This window comes from Coccinella septempunctata, chromosome 9, assembly GCF_907165205.1.
Source record: "Coccinella septempunctata chromosome 9, icCocSept1.1, whole genome shotgun sequence".
In the NCBI taxonomy this organism is placed as follows: Eukaryota; Metazoa; Arthropoda; class Insecta; order Coleoptera; family Coccinellidae; genus Coccinella; species Coccinella septempunctata.
Genome location: NC_058197.1, coordinates 10514894 through 10531620, shown reverse-complemented (window position 1 = coordinate 10531620; position 16727 = coordinate 10514894). Strand labels below are relative to the sequence as shown.

The 16727-nt window shown below is 38.0% G+C and overlaps 1 protein-coding gene across 11 annotated transcripts in view; it reads left to right on the top strand.

Annotated features, from left to right (window-relative positions):
* LOC123320877 (synaptotagmin-7) overlaps nt 1-16727 on the top strand; it is a 419223-nt gene that overhangs the window by 390488 nt on the left and 12008 nt on the right. For 5 of the 11 annotated variants that reach the window (XM_044908353.1, XM_044908349.1, XM_044908355.1 and 2 more), the window contains 2 exons: nt 2861-2872; nt 3542-3692. In XM_044908353.1, coding sequence (XP_044764288.1) covers nt 2861-2872; nt 3542-3692 — 163 coding nt within the window. The remainder of the gene's footprint in view (nt 1-2860; nt 2873-3541; nt 3693-16727) is intronic. The other 6 variants (XM_044908351.1, XM_044908358.1, XM_044908360.1 and 3 more) reach the window with 3 other exon arrangements.

The following is a 16727-nucleotide window of genomic DNA, read 5'->3' as shown; positions in this document are numbered from 1 at the left end:
ACTGCTCGACCTGTTCTAGAGTTTCATCCTCCAGACTGATATCTGTTTGAAGGTTTTCTGGCGGACTTACCAAGATTTTGGTTTTGTCAATATGGAGACTAAGGCCGAAAGCTTCGTATATATGTTTAAAGGAGTCCAACATTATCCGTAGATCCTCTGAGCTGCTAGCTATAGGTGCGCAGTCGTCTGCTTATTGAAGTTCCGTGATAAATTTTGTACGGGTTTATGCTCTGAGGAGCTTCAGGATAAACAGGCATCCATAAAATCTGAATCTTATTCCAACGTCTCTTGCAGGCATGCTTATGACAGCAATTATCAGAAATCTATGGCGAAAATATTGAACAGCAAAGCGCTAACACGCAGCCTTGTTTTATTTCAGAGTTGGTTAAGAAATGGTCGGTTGTAAAGCCATTATGCTATCACTAAATGGTTTCTACAAGTGGTTGTTCACTTGTGTTATGTGAACCGCACTTACAAGAATACATCAGAACAGAATGAAGGTTCAAAAGCTTCATTTTTTACGCCGAATATATGTAGCATAATTATGGTATATCTGCATATCGTTTTATCGATAAGCTCCAGTGAGTGCTGATCCCTAATTCTGCCAATGCACCATTAAACATGAACGGGGAGTGAATAAACGGCCTGTTTTTGGGCGCGAAGTAAAGGATCGACATCAATTTCACCTTTTGTTCGCTCGAAAATGAATAGGTTAACCCCAGGGACCTAAATACTCTTCGATAAAGATAGGGCAGGTTGGAGTTGTGGCACTAAAAACTACTTTCAGGTCCCAACAGTGGCTATTTATCAACAGTTCATTATATAAATTGGCAAAGGGGAGATACGTGTTGTTATCACCCTAAAAGTTTGAATAATGGCTGAACCCTGAAGTTCTATTGCTGTTGTTTTAATTCGAGCTGCGATGGAAATTTCGTGGATAGTCTAGGTAACTGATTGGGATCATAATAACATTCAAAGGATTATCTTTCTGTGGTCACGATAATATATCAACAATGCTTAGTAAGATTTCTTCAGTGGTACTATAAGTAGTAAATCACACAACATACGTGCATTCTTATTATAAATTACCAGCTGTGCCCGCCTGCTTTGAGAGACGACTTTTCACAGTGGAGACTACATCCAAGATGGCGACGAAAGGTCTAGTTTAACTAGAGTTTTCCTCGCAGATTCTATATACTGCGATATATTGGTTAGAAAACTATGATGCTAAAAACATTTTTCATCGGGAGTGAGTGGCGTTGATAACTGTCATGCCATGCCAGTGAAAAGCCCTCTGGAAAAGGAAAATTATTTCGGTTTGTACAAAATGTTAAAATTGGACACAAGTCACACACAGGACTTCTTCATAGAACTTTTCCATATCTACATGATCTTTTTTCTTTATCTCTTATAGTTCTCTCTACGTCAGTAATTCATAATTCATTCACTTGTTTACGAAAAATCGATATTTCTCATTCTCATCATCTCTTCATTATACAGGGTGAGTCTTTGACTTGTACAAATATTTCAACATTAGATTCTTGAGAGGTCAAAAGAAGAAATTTTTTCTCATACCATTTTTTCTGAATCGGCCCGGTTAACAAGATACAGGCTGTTTAAAACAAACATAAAAAATTATTTTTTGTTCTATCTCGCAAACGGTTTTATCAAATGAAATTTATTTCGGAATATAGTTTGTCATTCATTCGATTAATCTTTTCCGAACACAAAATATCACCCACGTCTTCCAGTTTTCTCATTCTGACCATTACCAAAATTTCAAAGAACCCAACTCTTGAAACTAAGTTGCACCCTATCTAATGAATATTTGAACGTTTTGTAAAATAAAAGTATTCTTCATCATATTTCTCATATAATGTGCAATTTTCGAGTAATTTGATGTTTAAAAATTAAAAATAACTGCGACATTCGGAAAATTGGGTACTTTGGCTGAATTCAACTATGTTTAAAAGATCCACAGATGTGTAATATCATAGATTTAGCTTGTTATTCTGGAGGGAATTTTGTTTCTTCAGGAATTGCAAAGCTCATTATGAAAACTCAAAATGATAGCCATTTGGCTATAATTTTCATCGAGAAAAATACTGTTGAAATATTTATACGAGTCAAGGACTCACCCTGTATAGTGATAAATTCCACACGAAAACCTTGTCGACTTAATTCTCCATACAATAGTCAAATATCCATCAAAATTGGACATCTTGTTCCGAAGTTATGTATGAAGAAACACAAAAACTAACAAAAACATTGAAAATACCATCAATCACAATCAAGCATAGCTTTTAACACTCAGGAATAATGTACTTCTCTATTGGTGAAAGAATTATCAAAACCGTTCCGTAAATCCAGAAAGTACTTCCTACAAACCCACAAATTAACAAACTCTCCAACTCATGAACTTTACCTCGTTATAATATTAGTGTGGATGGCCATTTTACAACAGTGGACACACGCATAGTCATTTCATTGCATCATTCTGTAAAACTAATTCGATTTAATGAATTTTAATGTTTTCCTGTTGTCGAACTCAGTAATTACACATTCAGTACAGCTATATGAAAGGAAATGGAACATATTCTATGTATATACGAGAAATTATCGTTGAAACAAAATCAGCTTCATAATTTCCTGATGTCCATTCCACACTTCAAAATAGATAAGCTTGTTGGTAGTGAATTGAAACTATTTCACGATATAAATTTTCCATTCCAATTCGAATTATACCAACACGATAATCCAGAAAAGTCACCGTTGTTGGTCAAAGAAAAATATTTTCACTAATCTATTTTTCTTCTTTTTTTCATGTCTTCCTCTCCACTATCAACGTTGGACCTTCTAGAGCGCAATTAGAGTGAGTATCACCATCTAACCTTCAAACATTTACTCTGCGGATTAGAATTCGAGATTAACCATCTCGACAAATTAACGTTTCTGTTTTTCTTCCTAGCCTATATTTACTTTTTACCGTAGGGCTTGAAGATAAATCGAAAAGATTCCTGGAAAATCAATACCCTGTTCACTTTGTAGGGAATGTGTTAGTTGTTTGAAATTCGAACCATTCCTGGTCACTATACGGGGTACTTACTTGTTGATGCAATATAGAGTTGAAAGAAAAACATTTTTGCTTTTCGACAGTCTAACAATAACTGTGAAAATTATCATTCCGTTTTAACAAAGATTATACGATAAAGATTCAAAAATGACTTGAATATTAGAGATTTGATTTTCTGGTTCTTGCCTCGTAACATAGCAATGCACTCTACAACCAATGCTGGGTGTTTTTAAAGGTGAGCCTTTTTCCAAACAGAACGTTGAGCTGGTCAAAATGAACCTAACTAAATGCGAAGCTGGAAAATGATATTTCGAGAGAAAACGAGAAAATGTTTGTAGTATTGCTTTTTATACCATGTGGTCATCTTCAATCATTTCAATTGCTGTCTTACATCGTGTTCAGCACCAAATTGAAACTTTCTAAGAGGGCCCACCCTTTGAAGATACCAATATGATAATTTTATTGAAGTTCACTTTCCAGAACCACCGGAAATGCACCCCAAGCCAAGTCGCCTGCAGGAAGCAGCACAGGAGCCTTGCCCCCAGAGGCAAGGACTCCCACAGCGTCGAACAAAGCTTTGCAGAACGTCAAGGGGGACCACCCATCGGTAAGCCAGGATGTAAGCATGATCTGTTTTTCCTTCTTACCTAGAACTTAAGAGATGAACGAACTGAGGATGAAATTCTTTTTGGTGTTGCTCGATTCTATGTTTAGCCGTTTCCCATTTCCGTTTCGTTCGTCGGCATTGTTAGGGATTGGTGGGCTTACACATGGTTCTATTTTTGGTCTCTCCTTCAACAATGTGAGGGGAGTATTGTTGAGAAATTTGTATAGAAGATAGAACTGTGATTCTGATTAAAAAAAAGAATGATTAAGCAGTGTATCAAAGAGTAAGGCACCAAGTTCTGCTTAGCCTGGGTTTTCTGTCAAGCTAGGAAAGGAGCACAAATCGAAAGAGGTTAACACTGAGGGAATCTTCCTAGACCAAAACATTCAAAATAAAATGTTCTTTGGGAACTTCAACACTGCGATATGTAAGAGGTATCTGAGTCTTAGCAAGAATATGCTACATCTCCTCACTGTCACCTCAGGAAGCACCTAATGAGAAGAATACGATGGGAACAGATTCCGTGGGCAGAAGGATGAAACTCCGGAAAACCTGGTGATGGAATGGTTCGCCATTGCTAGCCAAACCCAAAAATGCTTTGGACAAAAAACTCGTAGAAGTAATCTATTTGAAGCCATCCCAACTCCAGAATTGGAGAGCTTTGGACTACTTAATGGCGAAACCTGCTCTGATGGGGTCCAGAATAGACCTTAAGGTCGCAATGAAACACCCCTTAAATCTACATGTACATGAATCAACTTTTTTCAACTACAGATCTCGCAGTGTATGAATCATATTAAGGCAGGCCTAGCTGTCAGACCAAAGTAAAAGCAAATCTGTCGAGAAGAACCAATCTCGAAATGTCCTCGCCTGGAGTTTTATTTGGATAGGATCAAAAACAGAGAAGAAAGTAGATGACGTGGTTTTCACTAGGATGAGATTTTTAACCATTATGATTACCTCAAACCTTGTGAAGAATCTACTGTGATAGCAAAGCACCGGTATAGTGGTTGAAAAGGCTACTCCTAGTGAAGATCTTGTAAATCAGTCTTTTCAGTTAAGAACTGTGTTGTTTGCACCACAAATCCCAATCTGGTCGATGGAATTTCAAAAATGTTTCATTTCGGATATGTGAATGACTTTGTGTTTGAATTCATGTGAATATATATGTCGAATGTCGATATTTGGTGTTGTTTCAATGTTTTTTCACGAATCCCAATACTATCTTGATGAATTTGTGTGTCCCACGATGAATGTCCTATTAGATGTTTATGAAGAACTAACCACAATTTTGGGCTGAAAATTTGCTACTGTGAGTATTCGACTACAAACTTTCCACCTAGAATATTTTCAGACTTCTGCAGCTTGGGGTTATACCGGAAACATTCCTGTATTTTTTTAATTCAAATAGCAGAACCAGCATATCTTTACATCGTTAGATAGCATATTTTTTGGCAAATTAACAGTATGTGATAGCGTGAGTAAAAAGCAGAGTGGACCTTGACAACTCTGAAAATACAGTCGACTATGAGCAAGTGTCGACATTGTCAACAATGTCTGTAGCAGGTCGCAAAGTCGATAGTTTGAGGTTAGGTCCATGAATTGTTGTTTCTTCCGATACTTTTTTATCCCTTTTTATCCCTTTTTGTCCATCCTGTTGATGTCGCAAGCAGTTCAGTTGACTTCAGTGCATATTGAACACATAAACGAAAACAATAAAGAATGATCACGCCTATTACAGGGAGGCAATGAATATAATAAGAAGGATAAATTCAGATGCATACCACCCGACGATATGAATATCAACAAGGAATTAGGGAAAATATGGGACATATGCTATTGTCTTCGTCTTAGTTTCTATCTGGAGGGGATTGAATCGGACACCATTTCATATTGGGTGGCGCTCTAGGTAAATAATACCCAGTAGAACATGCCAATATTGAATAAAGTTCCATCAATTCCAAACGTTCTCCACCGTGCAAAAATGCTATGTTGCTCTGATGAGGCCAAATGAGGCCGAAACCATGGTCAGCATCTGCTTTTCTTCGGTGGAGCGTACTCCATTTGGGACCTTGACGATGGCAAATTGGCTAGTTCAATTCAGATCGTAACACTTGTCGATATTCATATCGTCGGGTGGTATGCATCTGAATTTATCCTTCTTATAAAGCACTTTCTCTTTTCTAAGATATTTCCCCTTCTTTTTAATTTCAATCAATAAGCCTCCTATACATTTTCTATCCAAAAAGCAAAGAGTGTTGTAATACTACATAATGGCAGAATTTTAAATGGTAAAGATTATTTCGAAAAAAAATCTCCCAAGCAGAATTATTGAAGAATGTTTGACCTTCTGTTTTCACCAAAATCCCAATAACTCATAAACCGTTAACTTTTCACCCAAGGTATGGAGTACTGTTGAAACTGTCATTGAATGAGCTAAGATGAAATAAGAGAGTATTAGACTGGTAAGGGGATGATCAGTGTAGTGTGCTGTGTAGGTATAAAAATATTCTATAGAGAAAGTTTATAGTGGAAAACCCTAACAAGCACATTTTCAGCACGAAATTGTAGTTAGTTCTTTATAAACACCGTTGAACGCCCTGTATATATAAACGAGTATAGAGGTAAACTGGTTGAAAGTTCTGATGGCATAATTTTTACCTTATTCAACTGCAAGCTGAATGTATTTCAAGCCTCTATCCTCTATCTCTGTGACGTTAATGGAACAGCATAGATCACGGCAGTTCTCATCATTCTCCGTGAGAAATATTTCACATTATCAAGATGTTGAGAGTTAACCTTCTCCCTTTAATCCTTCCATAAATCACCTAGTCGCATGGAGAATAAGTTAAAGTAAGTTGGTGATTTGGAAAGAGCGAGCTCACTCTGGAGCTTGTCAATAATCCATGTTGCGTCGCAATTCTCTCGGGGCCAGCTGAAAAATCCCTAGGTTAAACATAAACTTTCATTTGAAACTGATCCTACCGGGATATCAATCAGATTCTCCTGCTGCCATCATCCATCCCAATTTGATCCTCTTACCGACAGACGGACAAAGGGACAGACTATTACGGGATCACTACGATAGATTGAGGAATTTTACGATCCAGAGCGGTCTCTACGGATCCAATAAAACGGGATAACGTACAATGTGCGTTTGCCGGAGTTTATGTGTAGTAACATGGAAGATACTAACCCACGCTTTTCTCTAGCTATGGCTGAAGTTATGACGATCCTATTTGATAAATTTCAATATTTGCAGGCAGACAATTCCACTATGTTATAGGTTTATTGCAGAATACGTCTAGGGTTGATTACAGGATACTTTGAGGAATTTCAATTGAAATTTTCTGTGTAATCAGGTCAGTCAAGTGATGGACGCTGAGGCCATGCAAATCCTCACAAATACCCTGCTTGAAGATCAACCGTGCAACCCCTCGCTGTTTATCCCTTTGTCTGCTTCACTTCCTTCCTGGGTGCCACATCCAAATTCTTCTTCTTCTACGTGTGGTGATACAGCGTTCTGAATTGAGGCCTTGTGGCTCATTGTTCCTTCGCTTGTAGTTGGAGAAATTCAAACCCTGAGACGCGCGCCGTAAGTAAAGGGAGAGGAGTCTTTGTCACCATAGGACTTGGTAGTGTTGTCCTTTATTCTCTGAGGTTGCTGCTGGTGGTGCAACAATTTCATCAGTGCTCCTGTACCAGTGGCACATGGAGCAACCAGTAAATCTCATTTTTGTAAGGGTTATTTAACAGGAGGCTAGTCATTCCACCATTCACGAGACTCAGCTTTTTGGAGGGTCTCTTGATGAGAAGTCTCGACTGCCTAAGATTTTTTTGTCTAGTCTGACAATAGAGATGGTCTAAATATCTTTCAGCTTCCATTGTCTCCTTGTTTGTTTCTCCAGATCTGTATTTCGAAATCTTCACATCCGTAGCAATTCGGCATCACAGGCATTCTGGAAACTAGAGGATTGAGTGTTTCAAAATCACGACCTCAATCTGAAAACCAAGACAGCTGTTTACAAAGCAGTGGTACTCCCAACGCTTCTTCACGGAAGCGAAAACTGGATACCCTACAGGCAACACATTAAACAGCTTGAACTAATGCAACACCGTCATCAAAGACAGATAATGCACATCAGATGGTTGCACAAAGTTTCAAATGCAGAAGTCTTGCAGCGCGCGAGTTGTATAACAATTGGGACTCAAGAAACGAGGGCCCGACTCAGATGGAGCGGCCACTTTCTGAGGGTGGAAGACACAAGACTCCCCAAAATAGCTCTGTATGGCGAATTCACAGAGGGAGCTCGGAAACCAGAAGGCAAGTATAAGAGGTTCAAGGATAAACTGCATCAAATCCTAAAATCAGTTAATGCCAATCCTGACTGGGAACAACTAGTGTTAGACAGATCACAGTGGAGGTCTCTGGTCCACAGCTGTAATGGAGAGTCGAGAAGAATACAGCAGCGGCCAGATCTTGTTGGTGACTATCCATGCCCAGAGTGTGGAAGGATCTGTAGGTCATGGTTGGGTCTCTTCAGTCACAGGAGGGCACACATTCGCAAGTAGCCCTAAAAAATTATAACTTTGATTGCTCCGATAGTCTTGTTTCTGAGTCTTTTTGTAGATTTATTCTCGGTAACGGGATACAGCAATGAAGGAATGAATGAATGTGAATGTCTACTAGATTGTTATTATTTGGAATCGCCAAGTGAAAATATTGCTCTACCAACATCCTTATTCAGCAAGATGAGGTTAGGTATATTTTGAGTTATATTCCGATGAGAATTCTGTGAGAACAGTACGATCACAGTACAGTTTGTGATGATCTTTTTTCATTAGAGAAACTGGATGTTAATTGAAGTAAGGAACTTTTTTCGACCTTGGAAGTTTGTATTTTTTTTCCAATTCTTAGCAACAGCATCATGTCTATTTTTTTCTTCGTATCAGCAAACTTCTGGCATTTCCTGGCAATGTGCTGGATGGTTACATGTGTCGAACAGCCATATGTCTATCCCCCACTGGGGCCATATACTACATATGGTTACTTGTTGGAATCACAGCCCTCTTTCTCAGAAACTAACCCTCTAGAAGTCAACCAGCAGCTCGACGCAGATATGTCGACGTATACATGGTTAACCTTAATCCATAACAAATTTTGTTTCTGCATTTCACTTTCTGCAGAGTTTTCGGCAGTTTCTAAATGATCTTGTTGCAGCGTTAGGAAGTAGAACTATCAGTATCTGAAATTAATCGATAAAATTGTGATGAAATTTCCTTGATAATGATATATTCTCAAAGTGTTCCAATTTCTTGAGACAAGTCAGTAACACCTCAACCTCCAAGATGTCGTGGAAGCTGTGTTCGTTCTATTGAGCTTGAGTCGTCAGCATTCAAGAGATGATTCCGATTGAGTAGCTCAGTGCTGAGCAAGAACTTTCATCAGATTGCTTTTGAGACTAGTTTTCATCATCCTTCTCAATCATAGAGTGAACTCCTCCTTTGATTCTCTCTTCAGCTACCTTTGATTATTCCCTAACAACCTAGATACTTGTACGTATCCTCTTCCTTTAATGCTTCGATTTCTTCACCTTCCTTGATTTGAATATACTGCCCTTTCGTTGCCAGTCGATATATCAAAAAGAAGACATTTATCCAGTAATCATTTACTTTTATTGATAGTTTTTTCCAGGTTTATATCTTCACATCATTATATTGCAAGTATTTCTACCTAAGCTAATAAATGAGCCTAAAATTATGTCTAGAAAAAGGTCCAAAATATCAGTATGGTTCTGCTAGCCTCACAGTTCTCTGTGTGTGTTGAAAAAAAGATGATTATAACTGCAATTTGAAAATGTTTTGTTTCGAAAATTTCAATTTTCTCCGAGACCTCGCTGCTTGGTATTCTATGAAAGCAATAAAGGACAGTTTGCCTTCAATTCTTCCCGAGACGGCGTGGCACAATGCACTTTTAAAACGTTTCCACCAGTAACCCCACGCGTTGGCTCGGCGAAATTGCGAAAGGGTGGAAACTCATCCATTCTAATGGGCAACTTCAGAGAAGAGTTTTTCATGGAAGTTATCGCGAAAATGGACGGGAAGAATCATTATCCGATTTCACTTATAGAAAATGGGGTTTTTGATGGAACGTCGAGAGCACCCTTTCCGTGGAAAACTGCGAAATATCAATTTCCTTTAGGGACGGTTATTCGAGAATTGAGCGATAACTCGCATTTATGATGGAAAATGCGTAAATTCGAGATTAGATTGATGATTCGTGACCCACATATTGCTCCTTGAAAAGACGTATTTGAATTTTTCCACCTTTTAAAGCTTACTGAAGATTGCCCTTCTTCTCTTTATATTCATAAGTTTGTGAATTGGAAAAACAAGATTTTCATTTAAATTGGAAACATAGAGAAATGGAAAACTTCTATGTCGTAACCGAATTGTTTACATCTGCATACGAAAGTACCTTTTTCGGAGTCTTCCTCATCATTGAAGTAGTAATGAGAAGCTATTCCATTGTTTTGGGCCAATTTGCCTTAAAAAACGTAATAAAATAAAGTTCATAAACACCGGAGCCAAAAACATTACTCTTTGCTATCAGTGCGTCTGTCTGTTATCGATGCTAACCTCACTTTCGTTAGTTTTGACAACTGACGTTGATTTGTATCTGCTGGACACGCTCCAGTTATTCGTTTTTCTTTGGCATTTTTCGCTGCCCTCAATATGTATACAGGCTGTATTTGAAGGAGAGGCTTTTTTTTAAACATAAGGTAGAACTGGTCAAAATGAAGTGTTTCACCAAAATCTCCTATACAAAACTCTCAATATGACAAAGTTGAAAAAAAAATTGAAAATAATTACTGAAATAGATCCTACCTACAACCCTAGACCATTTGTTAGCTGCATTATCGCAAAGCAGTGGGAAAAAACTTATCTCCTGATTCGACCATGTGGTTTCCTTTAGGATATTAGCTCGTTCGATATTTACGTAGTAATGAAAATGGAAACCTACGATTGCCGAATTGTTCTCATTATTTTTCAGTAACTTACACATTTTTATGGAATGGCTCATTTCGATACCAACTGACAGAAGAGATTTAGGACACAAATGAAAAAAATAGAATAATACTTCAAAATCTCAGCAACAGAATTCGTCTAAATTATTCACGAATTTTTCAACAATGGGCATCACAATCTTCTTGTTCGAACATTCCAACAATCGTCTTAAAAATAGGATGAAATGTGGAAACATCATAGCATTTTTTCAACAGAACTAACATAAGCACTTTCAAGAAACTGCCCCGATTTTCTACTTTTTTTTCACCCCAAATTCCATGATACAACAATTATGATTCTCTCTGAAGTGACCTGATGCATCTAATCCGATGAACTTGGTACTTAACCATTCATTGTCCAGCCATATGTTTATGTTTTGTTTTGTTTTTGCGATGCTGGAGTAACCTTCCACAGTCCTGTTCTTGAAATTCAATGAAATTTTGTCGCTAGGGGTTGCATCTCAACCATCTTGGATATTTTATATAAACAATTTTTGGTTAAACGACTTATTTTGATAAGTTCTACCATCTGTCAGAAAAAGGTCACCTTTGAAAACGCCCTGTATATATAACGATTCTTTAACGCTTCATATGTATAATCTGATGTTCTCCTCTGACTTCTACCACTCTGTGCTTACGAAATTATTCGAAAGGAATTTCTATATTCTGGCATTGACACGAAAAATGAAAAAAAACATAGCCTAGCTCTTGCTCGTGTAAATGACTCACATTCCGGTGAAACATTTGATATTCAAAAATTTTAAATATCTGAGAATTTCGAAAAATTGGGTACCTACCTACTTTGGCTGAATGCAACTCTGTTTAAAGGTATAGTGTAGCTTGTTGTTCTGAAGAAGGTTTTTCCAGGAGTGGCATAGCTCCTTGCTGTATCCCGTTACCGGGAATAAATCTACAAAAAGACAAAAAGATCTGTGCGAACAGACTCATAAATTCTTAGGGCTAATTGCCACTGTGTGCCCTCCTGTGACTGAAGAGACCCAACCGTGACCTACAGGTCCTTCCACATTCCGGGCCTGGATAGTCACCAACCAGATCTAGCCGCCGCTGTATTCTTCTCAAATCTCCATTATAAATGTGTACCAAAGACCTCCTTTATGACCTGTCTAACGTTAGTTGTTCCCAGTTATGATTTTAGGGATTGATGTAGTATGTCCTTAAACCGCTTATACTGGCCTCCTGGTTTCCGGGCTCCCCATGTGAATTCGCCATACAGAGCTATTGTCTCAATTGTTATACAACTCGCGCGTTGCAAGACTTCTGCATTCGAAACTTTGTGGAACCATCTGATGTGCATTATCTGTCTTAGATGACGTTGTTACGTTTGTTCAAGCTGTTCAATATGTCGCATGTAGGGCGTCCAGCTTTCGCTTTCGTAAAGAAGCGTTGAGACGACCACAGCTTTGTAAACAGCTGTCTTGGTCTTCAGATTGAGGTCGTTGTTTTGAAACACTCTGTCCTGCAGCTTCCAGAATGCCCGTGATGCTCATTATGAACACATATTTTTCTTTTCTGAACTGAATCAGGAAAACAGTTGAGGCGAAAAGTATTTCTTTTTATCTCAAGCATCCGCTGTAACAATCCACCCAAAAAAAGAAATCCATTATTTGAACGGAAGTCAACACAGAGAGAAAATTCAGTACATTTTACAGTATTTTCTGAAGAAGGCGAAATTGCAAGCCAAGCTGCTGAAATTTTAAACGGTCTTTATGGTCCAGATGCTGTAAGACCTAATAATGTGCAATTGTGGTTTCGTAAATTCCATTCAGGTATTTTTAATTTGGTTGAAGATGCACCTCGCACAGTTAGACCGGTGGTCGAAAACATGGTTGAAAATCACTAAAATAATCGGAGTTTACCAGCATGCTAGCAGCCAAAGCATCGCCATAAGGATCTAAAGATTGACCATAAAACAATCTACTAGCTACACTGATCATTTCCAAGAAAAACGGATTAATAGTAGAGGGCAAATTGAGTGGCCATCATGCTCTCCAGACTTGACACCTTCAGATTTCTTCCTCTGAGTACATTTAAATCGGTATAAAACACAGCCCCAAGAGACAAATTTTTCATTATTTCCATATTGCCTTGCAACTCTGGCAATTGCAACAATTCTTCTCTTTTTCTTCCACAAATGGTAACAAGAAGTTCAAGTGTATGGAATTTTTAAAAGGCAATCGAATTCACTTCGAAACAAGGTGTCAGTCAACCATTCAATTCATATCGGCTATAGGCACGATCTCGTCGTGGTCTTGAAAAACCATCAAAACCGAAGAGAGATTGGGTTTTCTATGGAATCCTTGTTAGAAGGAAGTGTACAGTGGATGTGGACAGAGCGAGTTGCTTCCAGATCGGATAATTCCCAGCATAACTGTGTTATCCCGTTCAACACAGTGTAACATCAAGCCTGCCATGCATCCTGTCAAACTTATCTAACTCCCAAAACGTGAAGTCAACTAGACATCCTGCAAGTTAAACAGGCCTACAGTTTGGACAGAAAGGTCTTCATAGTTGAGATAGTTGTGTTTACTTATCTGATTCCTTAAGTTTAGGGTTGAATTGCAGGGAGTTATTCCGCCTCATGAAATGGTGTTCGAAGCGGTCTATTTATGACTTGCTTGGAATCGACAAGTGCACTAATTGCCTATCGATCATATGTTTCTGAACTTGAAAAACTGGGATATCCATAAATCCCTATTCCGAACAAATTTCAATTCACGGACTACCAGATCCAGGACAAATTATAACCAGTACAACAAATCTTGGAAATTTGGTCTGGACGTTATTCCCCAAATATCATATTATTATGATATATTTCTCATTTTTGTGTATTTTTATGTCAATATTCTTGTTTAGATTATCTTCGGATCTTGACTTGAGTGAAGTGTCCATAAGGTGGATACTTTTGGATCTTTCTTACCCTCAAAATATGAAAATAAGACTTTCTCTCTTATATGTTTTATCTTTTTCTCACACCGAGTTATAAATTTGTCGTAAGCCAAATCGCAAACTACCTTTGACTTTTTGGGAATTACTGATAAAAAGCATTAGGTACCTGCTGCGATTTCTTGACTGATAAGGTACATAAATAGCTATTCTTTAATCGTTATGAGTTCAAGTAATCGAAAAAGAATATTGAGATAATACAGAAATATTCATCTTTTGAAAACATCAATCAAAATTTGACGACCAGTTCAGTTTTAATCACTTGTCGTTCCCCAACACAAACAATAATTGCTATAGTATAAGAGGATATATTGAAAAATTCTTAGCCTACTATAGAACCAGACAAAATTTCAATGTCAAAATTTCTTATTTCTCAACATATTCTCCTCTTAATTGGATACATTTATTACAGCAAACCTGCAACGTCTCTAGACCTTTCGAAAAAAATGTTTCTTCTTGCTCTGCAAACCAGACCTCCACAGCTCTTATTACCTCCTCGTTGGAAGAAAATTTACGACCCTTGAAACTTTTTTTCAGTTGTAGAAAGAGATGATAGTTAGATGGAGCCAAATCTGGTGAACAAGGGGGGTGTTCTAGTAATTCAAACCCTAAATCACGAATTTTTGTCATGGCAACATGATTTGTGTGCAGGGGCGTTGTCTTGCAAAAACAAAACACTTTTGGATAGATTTCCGCGTCTTTTCTCTTCAATTTTTTCACGTAGAGTGGTCAGTAATGTCGAATAGTAATCTCCGGTTATTTTTCTACCCTTATCCAAAAGGTCAATCATGACTACTCCATGGCAATCCCAAAAAACTGAAGCAAGAACTTTTCCAGCAGATTTTTGGACAAGAAACTTCTTGGTCTTGGAGAACCAGAGTTTCGATATTCCATCGATTGTTGCTTTGTTTTTGGATGTACCCAAGTCTCATCCATAGTAACAATTCGGTTTAAGAAGTCTACATTCAAATCGAGCACAGATCGAACGCGATGGTTCTAGCCTTGCACGCTTTTGGTCAACGTTCAAACATTTGGGGATCCATTTTGCAGCAATTTTTCTCATGTCCAAATAGACGTTAACTATATAATGAACGCGTTCGAATGCAATATTCAGTGCTCCAGATATCCGTTATAGCCCAATTCGACGGTCTGATAAAATCATGTCCTGAACTGCATCGATATTTTCGGGGACTGACACAGAAACTGGCCTTCCCGATCACTCATCATCTTCAATGGAAAATTTACCTCTTTTGAAGCTTACAGTCCAATTTTTCACGGTCGTTAATCTGCTTACCTCTTAACCCTTTTGAATACAGGTACTTGATGTTGGCTCGATGCTCCAATTTTTCGATTTTCACTATTTCGGTGGACATCTTCTTTTTTTTAATTTATTGCTTAACTCTAGTTTACTTCTTTGACCTCAAACATCACACTGACACTTCTAATGAGTTATTGTTCGTTGCAATGGTAACGCAATATTTTTTTTTATACATGGAACTGGTCTAGGCTAACTAGATATCAATACATCCTCGTACAGTAAGTAGTAAGTTTGTTACTCTCATTGGTAATCTCCTTGTATTCCAACTTATCATACAACCCGAGATACAACTCTAGGTACGAAATGAAGCAAGCGTTTGTGTTATTCCGACAAAACCCGCCAGGGAAATAACTTATACAGTGAATGTTCGACAGCCGTTTTTTCTCCCGAAGCAAAATTGAAGTTTTCCCACTGCAGACCTGACTTTCAAAAGGCGGGAAGCGAAAGATATAAGTTTGTTTTCTAGAACAAGGATTAAACGAAGCTCCTTCCAGTTTCCTTTCTTGTTTCTTGGCTCCACAACATTGTTAGTAGACTGAAAAGGGTTGATAAAGCCACTTCGGCCACAATTAGGATAAGCTCCAACCCCCTTTAGGGACTTTCGGTACAGAAATATAAAGGGTCAGAATTGTTGAAGTTTCAACTTGTGGAAAGCGAGGAGCTTCTTGTCCGTGAAATTTAGCACGTACTTTTTGAAGAAGTGAATAAGATTAACGAACTTGGGTATACAGTGTTGTTACCCGAACATTAGGATGAAGGCGTTAGCATTTCGCAAAAGTGATTTTTGAATTCATAAATTTATCTTTATTTGCGGCTTCTGTCAAATTGTCTGAAATATCTATTATACCTACATGTGTTCTTTGAGAAGAAACTGGGATGTTTCAAGTTATTTTTGTCATTTTTATTTACTTCATTCAGCTATTACCCTCTGAAGGCGATTAAGTGTAGTAGGCTGAAACAGAGAAGAAACATGCATATGTTTCTTCTCATTCGAACGTATAAACTCGATTCAAATTGACAATAATCGAAAGAATGGGAGCAATAACGATGCATCTATCATGCCAAGAAGACGTTTGGTCCCTATGCAACTCGATCATAGGGTATACAGAAAGCGTTTTCCCATCTTGAAGTGTTTTTTTTTGTAGCAGGGGGAAAATCTGCAAATCAGACGAACCACCCTCTCCTGAGGGGAAACAAGTGTGGGGATTCTCACTCTCTTGAGCTCGAGACCCACTAAAAACCCTTAACTGCATCTTGAATATTGGTTCCGGGCATTTGCCTATAAACCGTTCATCTCTTAGTCGGTTTTCTTCTCGCACACTATCATGCTGGGATTTATGTGTTTATTCTCTATTGGATAACACTTTATTGGATTTTTCTATAAGTTTATGTTGTTATTTTAATCTCTTCTTAATTGACCTCTTGGTCTCCTTCGGTAAATCGCATTCTCCTTTTGTCTTCCTCTGGGTTGTAGTCCACTAGTCTCCTGAGTTCTTGATTCGAATGGTTTTTTGCTGTTTCGAATTATTTCTCTGCTTTTCTGTTCATGAATTCCGTTATGGTTTCCCATTTTAGGTCCCTATAAATCTGTCTATTCCTGACAAACCATGGTGCATCTATTGCACATCGTAGCAGCTTGTTTTCAGTGACCTGAATTCTTTTGATGTGGTTTTTTGCCGCGAAACCCCAGGCAACTGA